The sequence below is a fragment of the Lampetra planeri genome, chromosome 42 (assembly GCF_965212315.1).
Source record: "Lampetra planeri chromosome 42, kcLamPlan1.2.h2, whole genome shotgun sequence".
NCBI classification, from domain to species: Eukaryota; Metazoa; Chordata; class Hyperoartia; order Petromyzontiformes; family Petromyzontidae; genus Lampetra; species Lampetra planeri.
In genome coordinates this window covers 2753325-2776017 of record NC_136148.1, presented here as the reverse complement: position 1 = coordinate 2776017, position 22693 = coordinate 2753325, and the positions used below count along the sequence as shown (strand labels likewise).

Sequence of the window (22693 nt, the reverse complement as noted above, 5' to 3'; positions counted from 1 at the left end):
ACTTTAATAAAGAGACTGGGGCAGAGCAGGGCAGCATGCGTGGCGGTTGAGGTGAGCCGCTGCGACTTTTTGGAAAGGTGGCACCACTTCAATTGTATGAAGGGGGCACAACTTAAATTGTATAAAGGGGACACCACGTCAATTCATGGCCAGAAGCTGGCATAAGCAATACCAGCTGTCCACTCTGCCGTTACAGTTGTTCCCTCATTGTCCACGAACTTGGCTATCCGCGATCTTTGGCTCTCCGAGAATCGCATCTGGAACTCTATACGACTACTCAATCGATAGGAAGTGATGCAATAACGTGATGAGAGGGAAAGCGATGAGAGGGAAAGTTATGAGAAAAAGTGATAATGCGTGGCATCATAATTGAAGGCAAGTTCGTTTATAAACTACGGTATTATTTCATACTTTAATATTTATTTACTTTATGTTTATCATAACCAATATTTTACGTGTTATGATACATTTCATGGTTTTAATAGCCTATTTATGTATTTATTTATCATTATTCGCGAAATTTGATAAATTCAGGACCATCTCCGGAATGTATCCCTCGTCGTGAATAACAAGGGAATGTCATTCTTAAACCTGTAGGGACAAACACGCTTGCCGACGCCACAGTCGGACAGACACAACAGCGATACGCTGGCGCTCAAACCGGTGTCCCTTTTCAGAGCCTATCAGTGGATATCTCCTTCTGCCCACATGTCAATAATCCGACCGCGCAATTGATTCAGCCGGAGAAAGGTAATGAAAGAGGGCCTCTGCAGCTCAAGCCAACTTATTACGGCATTTTTTTCTTCCAACGGCAGGCTCTGTGAGACGCCATAATCTCCCAACACCACTGTCAAAACTCAGATCTCGAAATAGGCCACCCTTTTTGTGTTGTTGCTGCTGCTGCTGCTCACTGTCCCGCCTTCCATTATCGCACCTCGGGTTTTTTTCCTCTGCATTTTTTCCCGAGAAAGTCCGAATTAAATTCCGTACAGTCCATCCTGCAAAATGTGGCACCCTTCGTACATGTTGACGTACACAGTGCGAAGCTTGCTCCTCTGTGTATCCATTGTGTACGGTGAGATTATTCGAGAGCAAAATATAAAAGTGCTGTACAATCAACCGCGTAGCGTAGTTTGGGGCTGGAAGGGGGGCTGAGCCCCCCACATTCTCCGCCGAAGGCTCAGCCCCCCCCCCATTTACAATGCCCTTACATTCAATAAATAAAATTGGCACGATTTCTAATGCCAGCAGCGATTGAAAGATGGGTGTCGTATCCTTTATCCTTATACACACAGGGGCCGAGAGCTACATCAGAATGCAAGGCCTTAATTATAATATATTAAAATATGCTCAAAATGTCCCTCCCAATATATATTGCTATAAACAAAATAATTGCTATGCTATGTAAATAAAAACAACAATTTGCTAAACCTTGGCCACAATATCTGGACTTGTCTTCATATAAATCAATGCGTGGATTTCTGCTTATATGATTGTGGTTATGGTTGTACTTTATTAATCCCTAATCTCTGCCATTACATACAATGAAACAAGAAATGGTAAAAAAAGTAAAAACAGAGCAATGTAATACAATACACTAGTAGACATTGTAAAAAGTTGATAATAAAGTCCATCCCATGTGTTAGTGAATTTTTTTCATATTTTAGGCAAGAAATGAGTTTTCAAATTTAGATATTTTTCTGGGTTGGGAACCCCAGACACCCTGGAAGATTTGCCCCCGCCCCCCGCCCCCCCACAATGTTGACTCCATGGCTACGGCCTTGTCAGAATGCATATGGTAGACAACAGTAGATCGCATCATTACTCTTTCTGTTTAACACGTCGTTGGCTTTCGCAACCAATATCGCGTAAATATAAATGTGTCGTTAAACCCGTCACCACCCGACACAGTCAATTAGTAAGGCTTGTCACGTAAACATAAAGGGCCGATGAGTTACTGCTTCAGCACATCGGTGTGTTGGAGAGTAAATGGGTCTGTCACCCACGTGTCAGATTACCCTCCAACACACCACCGGTGTGCTGAAGTGGTAACTAATTAGCACGATTTGTTTACCTGACAAACCTCGCTAATTGGCTGTGTCGGTTGGCGGCGAGTTTAACGACACAATTGTATTTACGCGATCTAACCCCCCGAAAAAAATCATTTATTATGGATTACTCTTTCTGTTTTGAAGTTGTTTTAACATTGACCATGTTGTGCCCCACCCCTCACCTCCGAGTTTGTGTTTGCTGTCCCTTTAAAGAATGTTATGCTCCAGGGTTGTTATATACCGTATACCCTGGCTTATATAAGACGCTCTGGGAAGTAAGACTCACTCAAACACGTGTGGCCGATGTCAATGCAAATTATACAAATCTGCACAGATACACACACATACACACACGCCTACCAGATTATAAGACGCAACCCCATATTTTAGCTTGAAAATACGGGGGGGAGGGCAGAGGAGGTAGAGGGGGTAGAGTGCATCTTAAACCCTGAAAAGATTGTAATTAAGCTGTGTGTGTGTGTGTTTTATGTCTTTGTTTGTCTGTTCTGTCTTGTGCATCATCATGTTTCTATGTTTTGAGTCTGTCAGCCATCCACGTGTCAGTTTGTTTCATTCGCGGTGCGTGTCTGTCGGCACATCTCTCCGGCGAGCGCGCTAATTAAAAGTTGTCTTCGTTTCCACGTGTCCTCCAACTACAGAAACACAACACATTCGAAACATCTCCGGGCGGGCTGAGTCAGGGGCTCGGAGTAAACAGAGAAGCCACCACCGCTCACTCTCTCGCCAGTATTTATTACAGCTACGTGCACTCTATAATTAAGGCATAAGGCATCCTATAATTAATCCTCTAGGGACCTGACACATCAACCCTTAGCAGTTATTGTCCAAAAGAGTGCAAGGGGATGGCATAATTAGATTACCGTAATGAATGTCAACATTGTTGCTGACGCAGAACAACGAACAGTTAGGCTTTAGACATTTTAGGCTAAATCGGTGATTTCCAGCGTGCTGCACCGCTGGAAAATTATTGTGGTGAGGGTCATGATGACAATCATCATTTCGACAATCGTCATCTAAACACAATGCATTGGGTAGTGATTATAATTTTTACATGCGCAAATTGGTAACGTAAAGCATCTTAATTTATTTATTTTTTATTTTTCAAACAACTACAATCAGAACGATCAATCGCTGCAGTAGGATAATTGCTTCAAACAGATCTGTGTGAAAATGTGCGCGCTTGTAACTTGCAAAGAGTTTTGTGGAATAATTCAGCGTGATGTTTTTTTTGCTTTATACCACTGTGCACTTTACTCATTAGGCCGTTATTACGTATGAGCGTAAAGATGTTAAGGGGGCAATGAGATATTTGGCTCCCTGACATTTTCCAGTGCGGGGGTTTATTGTACTTTCTTAATGTTGCAGTACTCGTAAAACTCCCGAGTTTACGTCACCCTGCACGCGTGTAAAAATCTCGAGTGCTTTGTCTGTAGGGGACGGACTGCATGGTCAATTCTGTAACCGGGGCGCACAAAGCCATTTATTAAGTCTTCAATTCTTAATCTCAGGATGCTGCCCATGGCACAATTGTTAACACATTCAACTTGCAGGCCAGAGATCCGACGTTTCGATTCGCATCAGTTGAAACGATACTGCAAGCTTCTCATATCTCTCCCCCGCCGCCTCGATCCACTCAGCAGTTACACAGCATGCGGGAATAGCGCAGTTGGTTGATCAGGTCGTGTGTAGTGGGGTCAAGGTGTGGGTATAAATGACCTCTTCCAAGATAACTGTCCAGCGTGGGGGAGTAGGCCGAACATACGAGGGGGCGTTCTGAACAGCTCCAGCTACTGGAGGCCTTCGTCAACAGCGGTGTGACATAGCAATTTCATGGCTGCACCTGTACCTTTTGATGTAATTAATTCATTTAAAGGGGGGAAAAAACGGCCACCTTGGAGAACGAACTGAAATGTGGTAACATGTGCACGCTTGTAAGGACCTTGAAGGATAGGCTTTGGAAGGCCTACATCCAGCCGTGGATGATGATAAAGATGGCAATATTTTCACACTTTACGTGGCCTCAATTGGTGTTATGCAAGATGATACAATTCAATAATTGGACTCCTTGCTTCCTTGCTTCCGTAAGTTTATTTACGGCCTGGAGGGCCTCACGGCATTCATCACGTACACTTTTTTTCCCGGTGGCGTTCAGCCTCATGTAAAAAAAACATATCTATACAGCGTCGAACACTGCGGCTTTACATTAAAAATATCTCCTGCCAAATCCGTGAAAACACGGGGACAATGTACAACGCCCTTGAGCACAAATACAGCACCATCGGAAATAATTAAGCGTGTTGTGGCACGGACGGTTTTCTGCTTGGGAATCAAATGAAGAGACAGGATGCAGCAGTTTTATTAATCACCCCCCACCCCACACACACACTCTGACAACATACGCATGTCTTGTAGAATTGCGATCGCAGGCAAATAACTTTTCTAGCACTCACGTATCTATATGGCTGGATTGTTTAATGAACACCTTTTTTTTCTCATTTCCACAATTGAACATTCAGATGTAATGTCACTCCCTCCTTGCAAAACTTAGTTCTGGCTAAGGTGCCCAAATGCCTCGGTAGGCACTGTGCTGAGAGGTAGCAAAGCTAGGCCACGCTGCCAGAGGTCAAGGAAAATAGGGTGGACGGGAAGTCCCTATACCCCAATACTTCTTTGAGCCTATAACAGCTTTGAAGACAGGGGTATAGTGACTGCCATGCACGCTATACACTGATACAGAGGGCTGTTATGGACAAACATGCAGCACTCGATAGGTTTGGTCTTAACAAGCACAATGGCCCAGGATTTGCGCCTTGAAATCAGATCTTGTATGGTCACGCAAAAAACGACATGCTTTGCCTTTGGTAACACAAACAAGACAGTCGTGAGAGTAATTTGCCCGTCTTTAAATCTAACCTCTTTAACCCGGCTTTTACCCCCCCCTCCACCCCTAGTTTCTGGCTGTTTTACCGTGAAGGTTATGTTAATTTCCATACACGGTGGCGAATTGGTGGAATCTACGGATGAAATGCGCCTTACGAATGTAAATTATAATTATTATGTAGACGTACAATTGCCTTTGCTTCTTTAAGAGCAGCTGGTTGAATTTTCTGTGTCTCTCCAAGTCTGATTGACCAATGCCAATTACGCAACGATCTCTAATGTTTAACCAGATTATATTGTATTGTTGCTCCTGGTCTAAACAATGGACAGCTGTTGTTTTAATCCCCCTGCATTGGTTCATCGGCAGAAATGGATAAAGCAGTTAGTAGTTGAGTAGGCCATTTACGGTGGGGTAAAGTGTGGGTACTCCCTGAGACACTGGTGAGACTAGGCCATAAAGAAGGCTGTCTCTGGTGTAGGCCAGTCCGTTTCCAACACAATGCATACATTGTCAGAGTTTCATAATAAACGTGTTTGGATTAGATCGCGTTAATTATAAATGTGTCGTAACCCTCCACCACCGGACACGGCCAATCAGTAAAAAAGTGTCACTTTGACAAAAGACAAATAGTTCACTACTTTATCCCACCGGTGTATTGAAGAGTGGATCCACAACATTTACAATTTTTGAGTACGACGTTTTGCTGGTAATTGCATCCAGCATCATCGGGCAATTTGCCAGAATAGTTATGAATAATATTGGTCGCGAAAGCCTACGTGTTAAAAACTTACCAGAGTGTGTTTGCATGTTCACCACAAGTACGTGTGGTTAATAGGGTAAAGGGGCCGTCCATAAATGACGTCACGCACCTAGGGGGGGGGGTGTCAAATATTTGTGACGATGTGTGACGAGGGAGGGAGGTTTGAGAAATGTGACGTCACATCAAAATGCGCAACTTTAAATAAATATAGAATTGTTATAACAACACTAATTGTTATAACAACACTCCTACAACATCAGAGTGCAGTGCCACATTAAATATACACTACAATGACAATAGTTTAAAGCGATTTGAAGCATGTTTTATTGTCAAAATGGAAATATGGTTTGGGGGGGGGCAGAGCTTTGTGACGTCATATTTGAGGGGGGGTCTGACTTTTTGTGACGCCGTGTGACGAGGGGGGGAGGGGGGTCAAAAATCGTCCAAAATCGCGTGACGCCATTTATGGACGGCCCCAAAACCTATTGTTATTTTTCATTCTTTCAAGACGTATGATCAGCGTCGAAGAGTAGGCCAAAGACCCTCATGAGGGGGGCTCTTTTGCGAGTTCCACCCCCCCCCCGTTACTAGCAGAGACCCTTCTACCAGCAGTGGTTCAAACAATCAATCGCAGAGCTGCGCCTTAACTTTTTAACTTTGCTCCCCCGTGACGACGCTTAATTGAGGCCATTACGTTTCGTTACGCGAATTAAGCGATCCTGCGTGAACCCAGCTTAATTACCGTTTATTTTTGGCAGGAATTTAATTAGTGGATCCAGGATGCGGCGGTGGTGGTGGGGTGGGGGCCCAATCCACCCCCCCTCACCTCCCTAGGTCACCAGTGAGGAAGGGTCAGAGACAACGACAAATGTATGACCGCATCAAAACAAAAATATAAAGTTTAATCGTAATATCGTAGTAGGTTTTTACCCTTTAAACTGGTACAAAACTGACACCTTTATACAAGGCATCATGTTTGCAATAACCGCAACACATGCGTCAGTTTTGTACCAGTTTAAAGGGTAAAAACCTACTACTACATTTTGTCACTGGTAAAGGAGGTCTCATAGTGTAAATGCTTACCCGAGCTCTCAATACTCTGATAGTGCGCTGTTTTTGAGTTGTACGCCTTTTGGCGTCATCTGGTCCAACACCAATGGAGACTAGGCTATAAGAAAAGCTGTCTCGGGTGTGGACCAATCAACTTCAAGGACAGTGCATATCATTACCATTATCAGAGTTGTTTCTTTTTGTTTGCATTTTGACTGCTTGTGTTGCGGTTATTGCAAACATGATGCCTTGTATAAAGGTGTCAGTCAGTTTTGTACCAGTTTAAAGGGTAAAAACCTACTACTACATTTTGCCACTGGTAAAGGAGGTCTCATAGTATAATCGTAATTTTAAGCACCTTTGTCGTTCCACCAAAGGATGAAGGCCACCCTCACGCCATGTCGATGATCGGAATCAGAATCTTTATTTACACTGGAGGAATTCGATGAGCTATAAAGCAGATGTCCAGCAGGGGCAAGTCATAACGTTACAATAACAAAGAATACAACACACGGCAGGAATGTTAAATATATAGGAAAGGTTAGCAAATTACAAAAAATATGTATAAGCCCACTGAGCTATTGGCTTATTTTGGCTTCTTTTAAAAGCCCACTGAACTATTAGAATATTTTTCAGAAGCGACCTGGCCACAAATGATATTCTAGATTTGAAGTTTTTGTGACTGCAAGGATTCATACTCTTTGTTTTTTTCGGTAAAGTCACGTAGGTAAAAAATTAAAACACATGATAGCTCAACGAAGTGTGCTTGAATCATCACGTGGACATGTATAGCAGCCATATACTGTCGTCTAAACAATCCAGACGCACGTCAATTGTAAATGTGGAGAGGAAAAACCCAGAGGGCCCGGATAACAAAAAAACAAATCATCTTCACGACGCTGGGACGAAGTTCAAGGGTTTGGAGACGAGACGAAAGACGTGGCCAATTTGAGATGTGTACTTGCCACTCACGTTAGCCGTGGCTCGCAATCGAATTCCCGTCTCTAAGGTTCGTAGCGCAGCGTCAGTGTCGTTCACAAACTTTCAGCGGGAGGGTGGCGTGGGGGGAAACTTTTGCCGATAAAACATCATCGGTGTGTGAGGGCCGCCACACCATTTCAACCCAATTGGGTGGTTTGACAGGGGCACGATGATAGGGGGGGGGGGGGTCCCATGTGTATTGTCCGGGGCCGCACTGAAGGCCACCACCAGGGGGCCGCACTAAAGGCCACTGAAGGCCACCACCAGGGGCCGAACTGAAGGCGACCACGAGGGGGCCGCACTAAAGGCCACCAAAGATCACCACCAGGCAGAGGTCGCAAACGGGTTTTGATTCCTTACCCGTACCCTGCCGCACCAGGGTCGCAATCGGGTACCCGTACCCGATACCCGGCTACCCGTACCCGGCCGGGTATCGGGTAGGGTACGGGTACCCGATTGCGACCTCTGGGATGAAGCCATGTTGCAGGCGCGGGTGGGTTGATTCTAGGAACTTGAATTGTGAGAAGAGACAAGACGTTGGGAAATGAGTGACAAACGGTGACTCACCAGTGACTCACGGCCTACCCGTACCCGTACCCGGCCGCACCAGGGTCGCAAACGGGTACCCGTACCCGGCCGGGTACGGGAAGCCTGGTATCGGGTAGGGTACGGGTATCGGGTACCCGGTTGCGACCTCTGCCACCAGGGGCCGCACTCAAGGCCACCAAAGATCACCACCAGGGGGCCTCACTAAAGGCCACCACCACCATGAACAACACTTGGACAAGAGCCATTGCAACTCCACGGGCTGTTCGAGTGGTCGGTGCGCGCTCGCGAGCGAGGCCACGTGTCCGACGGTTCGACACCCACCCCCTCGGTTGCCCCTAGCGACGGGGTGGCCGTTATTTACGTTCACGTTGCCAGTCGTCGTCAGTCCACTGCTGGATAAAGGCCTTCCATCACAAGTCGCAGGTCAAACCCTCTCAAATCGCTCCCACCTGATGTGACAATCGAAATGTTAACTCCTCAGTCGTGTTCTGTGGATATCTTGCGCGTGGCCAAGATGTTACGTTGAATTTATAAAGTGGCGATAAAAGCTAAGCTTGACTTTAATATTTATGTAAAAAAAAGTGTTAATATTTGGCATTGATGCAATGGAAGATATAAGCAGTTGTGCCCGTAGGTAGGCCCCAGTCCAACATTACTGTATTTACCATTTTACTTGTACGGTCAATCGTGTGTAAAGTTGTCGCAATTAAACGGGCTTAGTATTTGAGAGAGAAATATACAAAACAAGTCCGATATTCTCCCCGCTTTGCTTGATACGCTGTTATATTATTTAACGCACAGAGGTGCAAATTCCCGTATCAGTTCTTAAATTCAGCTAAGACTTTAAAGTCCGCTATAATGTACACGCCACCAGAGTCGACTACCGCCTTAGTGTTTAATTTATTTGCCCAGCCAGAGATGCAAACGTGAAGTTTTATTTTAGATTTATCTCATTTCGTTCGCACGTCTCGCGGACAATTAAGGGCGCAGTGTATTCTTGGTTCTTTCGGTAAAGTCACGTAGAAGGGAAATAATAAAATAAAAAATATAAAACAAAATTCCCACGACGTTTCGATTGCAACACAAACAATCATCATCATCAGCAGTCACGAAAGCTTTAAATCGAAATTTAAAATCAGCACCCGCTGATTGAGAAGCCGATATTTAACCGCTAATTCGGTAATAACGTTTAACTCTCGATTTTAAACAGTGGTGTAGGTAACAATATAGTACAGCAGATGTTGAACTTGCTTACAAGCTCAAAACCAACTGAGCTTCCGAGATGATGTGACGAGTACGGGCTACATTCCTTGTATTTTATATTACTGGTTGTTAATACAATTATCTATGAGTTGTTTTCAATACACTCCTGTAGTTGGGTTATCAATATTTTTTTCGTGAGGCTGTACTGTAATCAGGTCAAAGTGTGCAGAATTGAAAGTCACTTTGTCTACCCACTATATATATGGCCCGATGCAACATGAAGCCTTCATATTATAGCGACCTATAAACCAAACCAACGTAGATGTGCATTAAACCTCGCAAGCTAAGCAGGTGAAAAATTGAGCCTGGCGAGTGCATGGAATTAATTTCAACCAACCTCAAAACGATCTCCACCCATCGTGCTGAATGAAGTACAATCGAATAAGCCCGCGCGGGTTAAATGGACATCATCATCCAGCAATGGATTGACAAGCGACAAGTAAATATGCAGGCATAACAGTGGGATTTGTTGTTCTGTGTTGCAGGTTCGCTTTAAAAATGCAGAGGCACTCAAGTAATGAGGATAGCAGCACTTCAGGTGAAGAGGACGGCGCAATGCGAAACAGGTCAGGAAGTGAACTCACTTTACCAGCGTAGGTGCAAGGACATCCTGGGCCCTATCGAATTGCGATAGGGGGAGGGTTATTGAGATTAATCCGTAGCGGAATGCCAGTTCATCAATATCGGATCTGAAATGATGCATTGTTTTCACGTGTCACACGCGTTATTTATAATCGCCGTGTACGCATTTTATTACCCATTGACCTTGGCAAGACCCAAGTCATGTCCAGAGAACTCGACTTTATTAAGCCATACGTTGTGTTTGCTTCGGTTCGTCCTGCAGCAGAAGGAAATAACTACGACTTAAAGTGGCAAGGTGGCATTGGAGGGGAGATGGGGATGGGGGATAATTGAATCATCTGTTGATGGTGTTGCACAATTAACAACAAACACAAACTCATCACATCCGTCAAATACACTGTGTGGCCTAAAAAGGCAAAAAAAAATCAACAGGAAGAGTTTTGGGCAATGGTCCTTTCAGATATGATATTGATAAATGTGTGCTATGAAGAAGGGAATTTTCCTAAAACGTCACCTATTATATATTACAAACGTGTGATATGAAGAAAGGACCTTACCCAAAACGTCCTCTGTCATATACATAAATGCGTGCACGTAAATGAGTGTTATGAATGAGGGTCATTGTCGGAAATCATTGCCTATATACATTTTTTCCCTTTTAAGACAATATGAGCGATGAATGTGTTGATCTTTTTATGTTTATTCGGTATCGTGTCAGGGCACTGAGTTTGCACTGCTGAGGTCCTGGGTTCAAATCCGGGCAGCACGCCATGGTCACACGAGGGTTCTCAAGTGTAGCATTGAACAAAAAAAATGCATCATTAAATTTGGTAGTTGCTAAATCATCATCATACATCATGATCTATTCCCTGCTGGATGAAGGCCTCCTCCCTAAGCCTCCACCATCCCACAGTCTTGCAATGTAACGATACATCTTGTGACTGCACACTGGCTGATTTCATCACTCCATCTCTCTGCAGGATGTGACGTTCGATGCGTTCCCTACATTGTCTGCCACTGTCATTAATCTCAACTAACTGACCATCAACCCTTCTCGTGACATGTCCTGCCAAAGCCATCTCACTTTACTGCATAGTCATTATGATGTCTCTGATTTGACTATGTGTACCTAAGGTAAATTAAGAGGTTTATTCATCAAGATTGTGTTTTTATGAGTTAATGGACCTGATAAATTGTATTGTGACTTCATATTCGAGGTGGTACACTGCTAACTGAAAGCATTCTGCATGGGGAATTTCTTTGTTGCATGGTTATAACACCAAAGGCGCAATTGGAATATTAAATGTGAGAAAAATAAAATGAGATCGAAATACGTTAAGGACACTGAGGACATCTGTTCTGGAATGGGGTCTATAATAGGTTTGGGATTTTTGTGGAGAATTAACAGGGTCTTTTAATGCAAAACACTTATTTAAATTGCATACCCAGGTTGTGCACGAACATAAAATTGATGAACATATATACAATTACGCTCTAGTACGCTTAAAGGTATTCATAACGCTGCAATACGTACGACTTTATTTTATTTTCCTTTCCTCATCTCAGCTAAGTTGTTTCAAACGTACTTCGTGGGACATATTTGCGAGGAATGGAACGCGTCCGACATGTCTACAAAGGAGATGCAGCGAGGAAGTCAGCCCCGGGTGGATCGTTAATAACACAGAATCGTAAGAGATGGCGATCACTTGGGGAGGCCTTCATCTGGCAGTGGATTGATCATGGCCAATGATGATGATGATCATGAGCTCAAGCACATTTGTTAAACTGATTTTTGTGTTGAGATTGTTGTACTACCCCCCCCCCCGCACCTTCGATTAGCACGGTTGGCTATGTATGGTGTGAAAGAAGTTCAACATACATACATACAATCCGCTTGTGACGCATTCAATAGGTTTATTGTTAAAATTGTACATGCATAGGTGGCAACCGTTTACGGGCAACTTTGTAATCCAGCACAATTTTAGTCGCGTACATATGCAGCGCCCTCCCCCCACCCCCTCTTTTACGTTTTGTTTTGCCGATGACCAAACCACACAGAATGCTCCCGATCTCGTCAGATCTCGGAAGTTAAACGTTGAGAACCTCTTTGTTAGTGGAGAGGTTGACATTTGCCAAAATTAGCATTGGGTGGCGATGTTCAGTCAAAAATAATTGCCAACAATTTTACTTCAAAAGTGAACAATAATATAAAATAATGTTGCCTTTAGCCAAGATAGATTTGACAACGTTAGAGTTTATAGTATGATTCCCAGCTGAAATATTCAGCATTCTTAGCCAATAATTACTTTAGTAAAAATGGGATTCCAGGGGGTTTTGCATATTCGTTTATGGCATAGATATAAATGAATGATTTAAATCGACTTTCTATTATTCTCTGCTTATTTATTGATGTTGTGAATATTTACGTTCATTTGGCGTATATTACTGCATGGGACCTAAATGTCACGCTGCCCCCTGTTTATATCACAAATAAAAAAATCACTTTTAAAAGTTTAACAAGTCTTCCATAAATTTGCAATGTTAATCATCAAAATGTTGAATTCTTTTTTTATAATTCCACAAATGCCATTGTAATATGTTCTGATATCTGCATTGAAACACGGGATGCAGAATTTAAAGTAGGCCAGCATGAACTGTTGCTTTAGATACTCCATAGTAATTTGCATAATTCAGCCTGCATGCTTTCGACTTATCTCCATACAAACCCCTCAGGCCAGTTTTGTTAATTTACAAAGGCTTTCTCAGCTTACAGAAAGAAATGTACATAACTTCAAAACCAACACGACAGCGTTCAAAATCGCGGTAAATAACCGCATTGGCAGCGCGCTGCCGACGAGAGTGAATGTGGATCAAGTAATGTTCATGTACCACCCTTTTTTGTCAATCCATTGCTGGATGAAGGACATCTGGTGGCGTGTCAGTCATGGAAGTTGCTTGACTGTACCTCACCACAACAGATCAGTGTGGGATGGTAAAGGAAAGAGGGTGTCAGGACCGGTTTAGATATATCTCACCACTGATGTTTCTTGGCCAGTTCAGAGTTCAGCAGGCAATTCGCCAGAATTCTGCCCGATGATGCTGGATGCAATTACCAGCGAAACGTCGTACTCAAAAATTCTAAATGTTGTGGTTTCAGACTTAAACACACCGGTGGGCTATAGCAGTGAACTATTTGTCTTTTGTCAACGTGACACTTTTTTATTTGCTGATTGGCCGTGTCGGGTGGTGGAGGGTTACGCCACATTTATAAATAACACAATCTAACCCAAAATCGTTGATTATGAATAACCATTGTATGTATGTTGAACTTCTTTCGCACCGTATGTCACCGTATGTCGCCACCCGTTCTCATCGGAGGTACGGACTGTGTCAATGCTCCACCCCATGCACTAGAATGCACGCTTCTTTTAATATCATTACATTACATTACAAAAAAGTACAATCATTGTGTGGTGGAAATAATGTAACCAGGGCAGATGGCTCGGGATTATATTGATGACCACTTAAGCAATCGGACCAATTCTTCATTCCCGATGTATTGTTTGTGTAGTGGTGATACGCGCTGGGTGTATATGTCGTGTGCCAGCGCGTATGTACGGGTGTGTGTGAGGTGACGCGCGCTGACGGGGAGGAGCAGGCGTCAGTGCGCGGGTGGGGGTAGTGCTGCTGATTGGCTGTGTGCCGGTGACGCGCCCAGAGGGAGTGATCGGGTAGCAGCGCGGTGTGATTGGTCGGGGAGTGGAAACACGCGCTGAGCGGAACCGGATCGTAGGGATAGCGCGTGGGGATTGGGTAACTGAGGAGCGGTGCCGACGTTGAGGTCCGCATCCGCTCCGTCTCCCGGGAAGAGGAGGTATATAAGGTGATGCACAGAGGAGCAGGGGGCAGAAGTGGAACCATCTAAGAATGAAGACGAAGGTGCAGAGATAGAGCCCGGAGAGGAGAGTAATGGAGAGTAGAGGAGAGTAAGGTATAAGTGTGTAGCCAGAGAGAGAGAACGGTCTACACGAGCTGAGTAATGTATAGTGTGTAGCCAGAGAGAGAGAACGGTCTACACGAGCTGAGTGATGTATAGTGTGTAGCCAGAGAGAGAGAAAGGTCTACACGAGCCGAGTATGCATACGGTGTAGCCAGAGAGAGAGAGGAAGGTCTACACGAGCCGAGTATGCATACGGTGTAGCCAGAGAGAGAGATGCAAAGTCTACACGAGGCGAGTGGAGAGTGTAGCAGAGGCGCAGAGTCTACACGAGGCGAGAGAAGAGTGTAGCCGAGGCGCGGAGTCTACACGAGGCACAGAGAGCCAGCAGCACAGAATCCAGAGAGTCAAGAGAAGCGTAGAGTGAAGAAGAAGAGGTCACGAGTTGTACCGTTGTATGGTGACCGCATTGTGAAGAAGAGAGGCCACGCGTTGTATTGTTACAAGTCAAGATTTAATAAAAGAAGTGTGTTCCCGTCAAGGAGTTTCCTGCCGTCATTTTCCAATACTTCATCTGGCGTCAGAAGTGAAACGGGCTTCCAAGCATGGAGACAAGGAAGACCCGTAGGACCCACGGGATTGACCGCGAGGAAGACCTGGACGACTCGGGGCCGCTGGTGGTGGGGGGTGAGGAAGAGGACTTGCCCACGCTACAGGGTCCGTCGACGGCGCCGGCCGAGCGACCGGGGACCGACGCCGGGCTTCGTGAGGCGCACTCCCGACTGGCGGAGCTGCTGCTCGCCGCCGCGTCCATCTTGGCGGAGATCAGCTCGTCGGGAGGAGCGGGGACGGTGGGGGACATTTTACAAGGTCGCCCCGCAGATTCCCGCCAAAACGAATGGGGGATTCCCGCCATTGCGCCTGGGCCTACTTTTGGCGGGAACGGCGAGCGCCACGTGGTGGTGGGTTCCCAAGCGCGCGCACCGACGTCATCAGCGCGCGAGGGGGTCCGCCATTTTACGTCTGCTGCTGGAGCCGCCATCTTAGACACCGACGGACAGGCGGAGAGGAACCACGAGGCGGATGACTTCATTTTTCAGCAGCGCCTGCCCACGTTGTCAGCCTTCAAGGCGGAAGGCGGAGACTGGGGCCAATTTCAGCGAAGGTTTTTGGCGCATCAAGAGATGTCAGCGTGGTCCGATGCTACGGCGCTGCGGGCATTGCCCACCATGCTGTACGACGATGCGCTCGCGGCCTTCAGGGCTGCACGGAAGTCGGACCGCTCCACGCTGAAGGATGCGCTGGGTTTGTTGGCCAGGGTCAACGGACCTCCCTCTACGTGCCGCCATCAGTTCTACGCAAGACGGAAAGCGGCCACGGAGACCGCGCTGGCCTATCGCACGGCGTTGCTGGCTCTTGCTGATGCTACGTTCCCTCGGATGGACGAGGAGGGCCAAGACGCGATGGTTTTGGAGCAGCTGCTCAAGTTGGCGCAGGACCTGGGGGTTCCTATCAACACAGCTGACGAGATTGATATTTCTTCTTTGAGAGTCGCCACGAGTATTCAAGCGCACGAGGCCCTACAACGGAAGCAAGGCGTTGGTTGCAACGCTGCTGTCGTCGCAGCCCCGGGTTTGGTGGTCGCCGAACCCCAAGTCGTCAGCCCACGAGAGGAGGCGTTCGCCACGGGACGACCAGGGGACTGGAGGCCGGGGGCCCGGTCGCCTCTGCGATCGGGCCGAAAGTCGGAGCAACCAAGATCTACTCCGACCCTCGTCACGTGCTATAACTGCGGCCTCCGGGGCCACGTGGCGTCCGGGTGCCGCGCTCCGCGGCAGCGCGCCATGGGAGCTCGGCTGGACGACGACCGAGAGCCCAAGTCATCTCTACAATCCCCGGCAAGTCGCGGCACCTCACACGCTCGGCCTGTTTATTCGGCACACATGGGACGCCGCGTTGCGGCGGAGGAGGGCCGGTTAAGGTTCGGGGATTCGGTTCGGCGAGGGGGGTTCGGCCGGGACCAGGGAGACATTGAATGGGCGGAATTGGGGCATAGAATTGTGGCTGCTTCGGCGGGTTCGTCCGTTGTTACGGGATCTATTGATGGGGTTGAGATTAGGGTGTTAGTGGACACGGGGGCATCGGCAACTATTATATCGGACCTCATTTATAATATTCTTCCAGTCCAATGTCGTCCGCTGCTTCCAGTGGATGTGCCATTTTACGCCGCTAATGGGGGATCGTTGGGCATTATCGGTCAGGTTAGGGCGTCCATTTGCATTGGAGATATCAAATTGTCGGGACCCGTTTTCGTTTCGTCTTCTTTGGCAGTTCCGTGTCTTTTGGGCACTGATTTTTTGGCTAAAATGCCTATTAAAATTCTTATCGATCAACGATGCATTGAACTGCCATCGGGTCGCCGGATTTCATTTTTGACGGGCCCTACTGACATTCGGACGGCGTGCGCTACGATACAAGCGGTGGCGACGCAGACAGTGCAAGTGCCCCCGGGTTCACAGATGTTGATTCCCCTCCGGTTGCGGAAACCATGGGTGAGGGAGGCTTCGGGACAGAGTATGCTTTTGGGTCCTTCTAACAAGGCTGTCGGGGGTCTTGATTTATCGGTGGCTCACACTTTGGTGCGGGCTGACAGGGATCCGTTTGTGATGGTTTTGAACGCGGGGTCGCGACCAGCTGTCATTCCGCAGGGCACCGTGCTGGCTCACGCGGCGCAGGTCCCTGGGGATGATGGGTTGGTTGCGCAGGTGGGCTCGAGCCCCGCGCGGAACGTTGAGCCAAGGGAAGACCTTGAGTGGGTCCATTCGCTATGTGCCGCCTCGGACGATTTGTCGGCGGCGCAGTTGGGTGCGCTGCGCGAGTTGCTCATTGAATTCTCTGATGTATTCAGTAAACATAAGTATGACATTGGGTGCACGGATTTGTTGCACCATCACATTGAAACGGGCGATGCGGCGCCGGTCAGGCTAAATCCCTTCCGACTGAGTCCCGTGGAGAAGGAACATGTTCAGTCGGCTGTTAACGATATGCTAGAAGCCGATATTATTTCGCCCTCCTCTAGCCCGTGGGGAGCGCCTATTGTGCTGGTTAAGAAGCAGGACGGGTCCCTGCGATTCTGCGTTGATTTCTGTCGCCTGAATAAGATCTCTGTGGCTGACGCGTATCCGCTCCCCAGGATGGATGAGTCCCTCGATGCATTGTCTGGTGCGCGATATTTTTCGACTCTTGATTTGTTATCGGGGTTTTGGCAGTTGCCGCTCGACGAAGAGTCGAAACCTAAGACAGCATTTCGGACTCCAGGGGGGCTGTTCCAGTTTAACCGGTTACCCATGGGACTTCACTCCTCTCCAGCGACGTTTCAGCGACTTATGGAGCTGGTTTTGTCGGGCTTGCAGTGGGATACATGCTTGATTTATATGGACGATGTCATTGTTTTCAGTAAAACGTTTGAAGAACACCTCCGGCGATTGAGAGGGGTGTTCTTGCGAATGCGATCGGCTAAGTTGAAATTTAAACCGGCCAAATGTCACCTCCTTCGTAGGTCCGTTAGATACTTGGGTCACATTGTCGATTCTTCGGGGATCTCCACCGATCCCGCGAAGACGGATTGTGTCGGTTCGTGGCCGACACCTACGTCCGTTTCCGACGTGCGTAGTTTCATCGGGTTTGCTTCTTATTATCGGCGGTTCGTTGAGCACTTCGCCACTATTGCAAAACCCTTGCACGCTCTAACGGCGAAGGGAGTGAAGTTCAAATGGGGACCGGAGGAGGAGGCCGCGTTTCGCTCCCTCCGGGACGCCTTGGTGGGTGCCCCACCCTTGTGTTATCCCGATTTTGCCAGTCCCTTTTTGCTGGACACGGATGCTAGCAACACGGGCATTGGGGGGGTGCTATCCCAAGTCGTTGGGGGGGTCGAAAGAGTTGTCGCCTACGGTAGTAGGGTGTTGTCTCCGGCGGAGCAGCGCTACTGTGTCACCCGTCGCGAGCTGCTTGCCATTGTTTTTTTTGTGCAGCAGTTTAGGCCATATCTCTATGGTCGTCACTTTACAGTCCGAACGGACCACGCGGCGCTACAGTATTCATTGAGGGTCGCCCAGCCCTCGGGCCAGTTGTCGCGTTGGTTGGAAGTCCTCCAGGACTATCAGTTTACGACTACGTACCGTAAGGGGTTGCGACACACAAATGCCGATTGCTTGTCGCGGTTGTTGCCTTGTGATGAATGCGCGTGTTTGTCGGGATCGGCGCGCTGTAAACCGACGCTTGCGGGGGAGATGGGGGCACTGGCTGCGACAGCGGGCGCACCGATCGGGGATGATTCCACTGCCTCTCAGGGTCGGGACTCGCTGCTCTCGCTGTCGCTCAGCGAATGGGGCCGCCTCCAGATGGCGGACATCTCGCTGCTAGCATTGCGCCGCAAGGTTGGGGGTCCCGAGGGGGACCAGGAGCGTACCGGCTCCTATGTACTTGAGCAGGGCGTGTTATTGAGATGGGACAGTTTGTCCCGGCGGAACGCACTCGTGGTGCCTTCCGCTGTGAGGGGGAGGGTTGTCTTGGCGGCACACGAACGCCTCTTGCACTTGGGAGTTAACAAGACGCTTGCCCTGCTTCAGCGTGACTATTACTGGCCGGGAATGGGAAGTGATGTGGTACATATTCTGAAGGGGTGCGTTGAGTGCGCCAGGCGTAAACCACCGGCCGTGGCAGCTAATCCACCGCTGCAATCTATTCAGGTCTCGCGTACCAACGAGCTCGTTGCACTCGATATTTTGGGGCCCTTCCCAGTCACGCCGAGAGGGAATAAATATTTGTTAGTGGGGGTCGAATACTTTACCCGATGGCCTATGGCGTGGCCTCTCGCTAACCAGTCGGCAGCGGCTGTGACGGATGCCTTCGTCCAGGGCTATGTCCTGGACAAGGGGGCCCCCGAACGCCTGCTGACCGACCAAGGTAAAAATTTTTCGAGTAAATTGTTGCAAGAGGTGTGCGATCTGTTGGGTACCAAGAAGGTGCGTACCTCCCCGTACCACCCTCAGACTGACGGGATGGTGGAGAGACTCCACGAAACTTTGACTTCCATGCTGTGCCAGCAGGTGTGCGAGGCACATGTAGATTGGGACCTGCAGGTCCCGGGAGTCCTTGCCGCGTATAGAATGGCCCCCCATGCAGCTACGGGGTTTTCCCCATTCTATTTGATGTACGGTCGGGAAGCTGACCCGCCGATGGAAACGCAACTTGGCCTGTCCGCTCCACGAACTAATTCTAATTTGGCAGAACATATTAAGTTTAATATTCACAAGCTGACAGAGGCGAGGGAGGCCGCACGGCTTAATTCGCGGGCTCGCCAAATTGCTAATGAACGGTTGCGGGCACGGAAGGTGTCCATGCACGAATGGAAACCAGGTGACAGGGCCTGGCTGCATTGCCCTCAGGCACCCTTGGCTACGTCGCCTAAATTGTTGAGACCGTGGAGGGGACCCGTGGAGGTCGTGCGCGTTGCACGGCCCCAGTGCGTTCAGATAAAGTGGGCAAAGCGCCGTTGGTACGTTCACCCCTCCCGACTGAAACCGTTCTCGCCTCCATATGGCCTCCCCTTGTGTCGTGATGGCCGGGCGTGTGACGTGACCGGCGACCCAGAGGGGGAAATGTCTCTGCCTGATCCACACGTATTTTCGCCTGATCTGCTCCCAGGTGTCTCGGAACTGACAGCTGCCGATCACCGGCGGCCGGATCTCCACGGCGGGGCCGGCCCTTTCAGGCCCGTTCCGCGCCGTCTGGAGCAGCCGGAACCGCCGGACGGTCGTCAGTGTCCCGCCCCATACGATGGACCAGCCAGACGGACTCGCGCCAGGTCGTGCTACTTTGCATGACCTGCCTCGTGAGGAGTCGGGGCAGTTGGAGCGCCTCGTCACTGCGTGTAGTCGCAGGGACGTGGGGCGCGTTCGTTTTTCGAATTTGCTCGTATCGTGTTATTGTTGACTTTTCGTGTTCATTGTCAATCTGTACATAGTTATTCTTGTTGTTGTTGTGTTATGTTACGGGGCACACTCGGGGGGTTACGGGGTTTTTTTTTTGTTGGTTGTCGTTTTATCGTCGCGGTTGGTTGTTGTTAGCAGCCGGGCCGGCTGCGAGCTATGTGGGAGGGGGTGATGTAGTGGTGATACGCGCTGGGTGTATATGTCGTGTGCCAGCGCGTATGTACGGGTGTGTGTGAGGTGACGCGCGCTGACGGGGAGGAGCAGGCGTCAGTGCGCGGGTGGGGGTAGTGCTGCTGATTGGCTGTGTGCCGGTGACGCGCCCAGAGGGAGTGATCGGGTAGCAGCGCGGTGTGATTGGTCGGGGAGTGGAAACACGCGCTGAGCGGAACCGGATCGTAGGGATAGCGCGTGGGGATTGGGTAACTGAGGAGCGGTGCCGACGTTGAGGTCCGCATCCGCTCCGTCTCCCGGGAAGAGGAGGTATATAAGGTGATGCACAGAGGAGCAGGGGGCAGAAGTGGAACCATCTAAGAATGAAGACGAAGGTGCAGAGATAGAGCCCGGAGAGGAGAGTAATGGAGAGTAGAGGAGAGTAAGGTATAAGTGTGTAGCCAGAGAGAGAGAACGGTCTACACGAGCTGAGTAATGTATAGTGTGTAGCCAGAGAGAGAGAACGGTCTACACGAGCTGAGTGATGTATAGTGTGTAGCCAGAGAGAGAGAAAGGTCTACACGAGCCGAGTATGCATACGGTGTAGCCAGAGAGAGAGAGGAAGGTCTACACGAGCCGAGTATGCATACGGTGTAGCCAGAGAGAGAGATGCAAAGTCTACACGAGGCGAGTGGAGAGTGTAGCAGAGGCGCAGAGTCTACACGAGGCGAGAGAAGAGTGTAGCCGAGGCGCGGAGTCTACACGAGGCACAGAGAGCCAGCAGCACAGAATCCAGAGAGTCAAGAGAAGCGTAGAGTGAAGAAGAAGAGGTCACGAGTTGTACCGTTGTATGGTGACCGCATTGTGAAGAAGAGAGGCCACGCGTTGTATTGTTACAAGTCAAGATTTAATAAAAGAAGTATGTTCCCGTCAAGGAGTTTCCTGCCGTCATTTTCCAATACTTCATTTGCAATGAAACCTCCCAGATTAATATTCCTTTGAGAATAAATTCATTTTGACATGAGTTGGTCCCAAAAGTTGCCTTCTTAAACTGTGATGTGCTTTAAAAAAGTCCGCCATAATGAGTGTACCAGAACATTAAGATGACTCCCAGAGAAAGTAATGGGGTCAAATGTGCAGCCCTTGAGTTCACGCCACTGCTGGCATTAAGGGCCTCTTCTAGAGGGTATGTTGGCCTACTCTTCCATGCTGGCTAGACACGTTAGATAGGGTGCAAGTAACCACACTTTACCCCACCTACATATGACCTGCCAATTGACCTTGGTGTACCCGTTTATACAGCTGGATGGACAAACGGCCATGTAATACATTTGCCTATTATTTCAACTGCCGCGCTAGACATGGTGGTAACGTTGAGAAACTATAAGATCCTACTATAATTATGCTAATTGATTAATTAAAACGCTGCAATACACGTGTTAATTATAGCATTATAGTTGATTTCCCCTGGAGGAAAGAGCACCTAAAAGGTAGTCTTAAACAAATCCACCAATTACCTAAAGGATCATTTAGTCCCTCAAGCTCCCTCCCATAGGCTCAGAAGTGCCTCCTTATTCCTACAATTTTTTTTTCCATTTGCTAAAACTTTATTGGGTAAAAAAAAAGTCCACGTTTCTGGAATGCTCTTGCCGCTCATCTACAGCTTAGTTCCCTCCCTTCAATCCCCGTTAAACCAAAACAGCATATTTTCACCTGTAATGTTACTCTTTCCTGGTACGTGTTGCTCCCACATGTTTGGACTGTCTTTTCCAAATGTTACGCTTGTGTTATGTCGCCGTTAGACTAGGTGCTCTATAGCAGCACTTGCCCCAACAGTTTGGTTATAGGGCTCCATACTCTTTGGTTATTTCGGTAAAGTCACGTAGATGAAAAATAAAATGTAAAAAAATTAAATGAAAATAACGAAATAAAATCACGACGTTTCGGAGGCAACACAAGCTTCCGTCATCAGGTGGAACAGTCACAGCAAAATGACTGTAGTGAGGGTGGCTGTTCCACCTGATGACGGAAGCTAGTGTTGCCTCCGAAACGTTGTGATTTCATTAGGTGATTTTCATTTTTATTTATTTATTTTTTACCTACGTGACTTTACCGAAAGAACCAAAGAGTATGGATCCTTGCAGTCACGAAAACTTCAAATCTAGAATGGTTATAAGGCTATGCGGGGGATCTTAGACTAAACTATAGAGCTTATTTGGACCTGTACTTAGCATTTTCTGCTGCCTCTTGCTCTCATGTTTACACTTTTTTCAATTCGTGTTTCGTTTTTTTTTCGACCGTTAAATATTTCATTTGTTAGTTGCACAATATTTATTTTTGTTCCTGTTCTCCTTCTCTGCAGTGTCGATGTTTTTGTGTCTTTTGTTTTCTTGTGCTGTGCTCACGCGCCACGGATCTTCCTCGTAAAATATCTGGGCAACGAGTTAAACGGGATCATCCATGCAACAAATACCA

General features: G+C 47.8%; 2 protein-coding genes across 2 annotated transcripts in view; one reads left to right on the top strand and one right to left on the bottom strand.

Annotated features, from left to right (window-relative positions):
- Positions 1-22693, bottom strand: part of RBIS (ribosomal biogenesis factor) — a 575724-nt gene that overhangs the window by 199882 nt on the left and 353149 nt on the right. The gene's annotated exons all lie outside the window — the stretch shown is intronic.
- Positions 8557-22693, top strand: part of LOC144732224 (uncharacterized) — an 81609-nt gene continuing 67472 nt past the window's right edge. The window contains exons 1-2 of the mRNA XM_078613624.1: positions 8557-8716; positions 10042-10122. Coding sequence (XP_078469750.1) covers positions 10055-10122 — 68 coding nt within the window. The 5' untranslated portion in view covers positions 8557-8716; positions 10042-10054. The remainder of the gene's footprint in view (positions 8717-10041; positions 10123-22693) is intronic.